Below are 1541 nucleotides of genomic sequence, written 5' to 3' on the forward strand. Positions count from 1 at the left end.
TAAGAGAGAAGGAGGCAAGGGCAGAAGGAATCGGAAGCGGTGTTCTATAGACCTATGAATATAATTTTAAGGAAACTGATGGCATAAGTAGGGAAGGCTTGAAGAGAAGTTGAATCGGTAGCTCTCCAATTTGACCTTAAAAAATCTTTGTTTCAAACTTGGCAGTTTCTAGATAGCCTTTCTTGTTGTCTTCCACTTAAGCCCGATCAGTACCTTTATTTAGAAGTGAACATTGAAAGCCAAACTGCCCTCTCAAGGACCCTTCATTGGTTACTTCCACTCTGACTGAAGGAACAGTAGGATGGCCCCAGTCCCCTCACAGTGCAGTCAGTGCTGTCAGTGTCGCAGGTCTCACAGTGGCACTCTGTAGCTACCGGGTACGAATACAGCGATTCGGGATGGTCACCACAGCCGGGGATTTTCACTGTTTCATACACAATCTCCTTGAAGGTACATGTTTGCTGAACAGATGATACTGGTGGATATTTATATACTGGATCCTGAAAATGACAAGAAGGAAATACCTATTTTGAAATTTGTTATGGGTTAGAATTCCAAATTTTTATAAAATTTCATATCACTTTCTGTGAAAATTAATTAAACCAGTGGGAAAATCCCACTGAAATCAAAAGGATTCAGATCAGACTTCTAATATCACCTAGATCCTTGGATTTCTCCTTTCAGGAGGAGACATACGGCAAATTTGTGTCATACCACCACCAGACAGTCTTGCAGGTCAGTTACTTAATTCTTCCAATTATTTGGCGAAGTATGGGTGTCTACATATTAATGACTTCTTTATTGCATCTGTTTGCAACCACAAATTGAACACAAGGCAGAGATCCAGATTGCAATACTTTAAACTCTAGTTATACAATATAAACATCATGTGTGCAGCCAGATAAAGATCTGAATTTTACTAGCAACTTTTCACTTTTCCCTTTGTGGTTCAGATTGGCTGTGTATCTACTTTCCTGTTAAAGAGCACAGCAGTTACTCAACCTGTTTTTTCACAAGGCTTATCCTATCTATGTGTTCGTTACAGACTGAAGAAATGGATTATTCATACATGGAATATTTAATTTTGGTGCTTGAAATTAAATTTAGGATTCTCACCCTTGTGAAGCAGTATCCTGAGCACCACGTGGCATTCACTGTAATACAGAATTCACATTCTTCTCTTTCCACTGCTATAGTAATATTGGTGAGCTGACAGCTATTGCAACAAATTGCTTTCCAGCAAAATAACAGCACGTAACAATTAACTGTCTTCATCCTGTGTACAAAGCAAAAAATATATCTGTACTGGAGGAGCATGTATAGTTATTTTCAACAGGAAATAACAGGGAGAAATTGAATCTTCACATTACCCTCAAGTGGTTCTATAATAGCAAGCTTTCAGAAACATCAGTGAGAACATAGGATAAAGCTATTAAATAGATCTATCCATATGTGTATTGTTGAAAGAGTTTGATTTTCCTGAGCAACTGAAGTAGCATGTCAGCAATCTTTGCAGAATAATAATAACAGAGTAACATACC

The 1541-nt window shown here is 38.1% G+C and overlaps 1 protein-coding gene across 1 annotated transcript; it reads right to left on the reverse strand.

The window, feature by feature from the left end:
- Positions 1–263: 263 nt before the first annotated feature.
- FSHB (follicle stimulating hormone subunit beta) lies at positions 264–1275 on the reverse strand. The gene is made up of 2 exons (XM_074918443.1): positions 1117–1275; positions 264–500 (listed from the first exon to the last, which is right to left on the reverse strand). The coding sequence occupies exons 1-2, from the start codon at positions 1273–1275 to the stop codon at positions 264–266; spliced, it is 396 nt and encodes a 131-aa protein (XP_074774544.1).
- Positions 1276–1541: the final 266 nt, after the last annotated feature.

The sequence above is a fragment of the Athene noctua genome, chromosome 14 (genome assembly GCF_965140245.1).
Source record: "Athene noctua chromosome 14, bAthNoc1.hap1.1, whole genome shotgun sequence".
Lineage (NCBI taxonomy): Eukaryota > Metazoa > Chordata > Aves > Strigiformes > Strigidae > Athene > Athene noctua.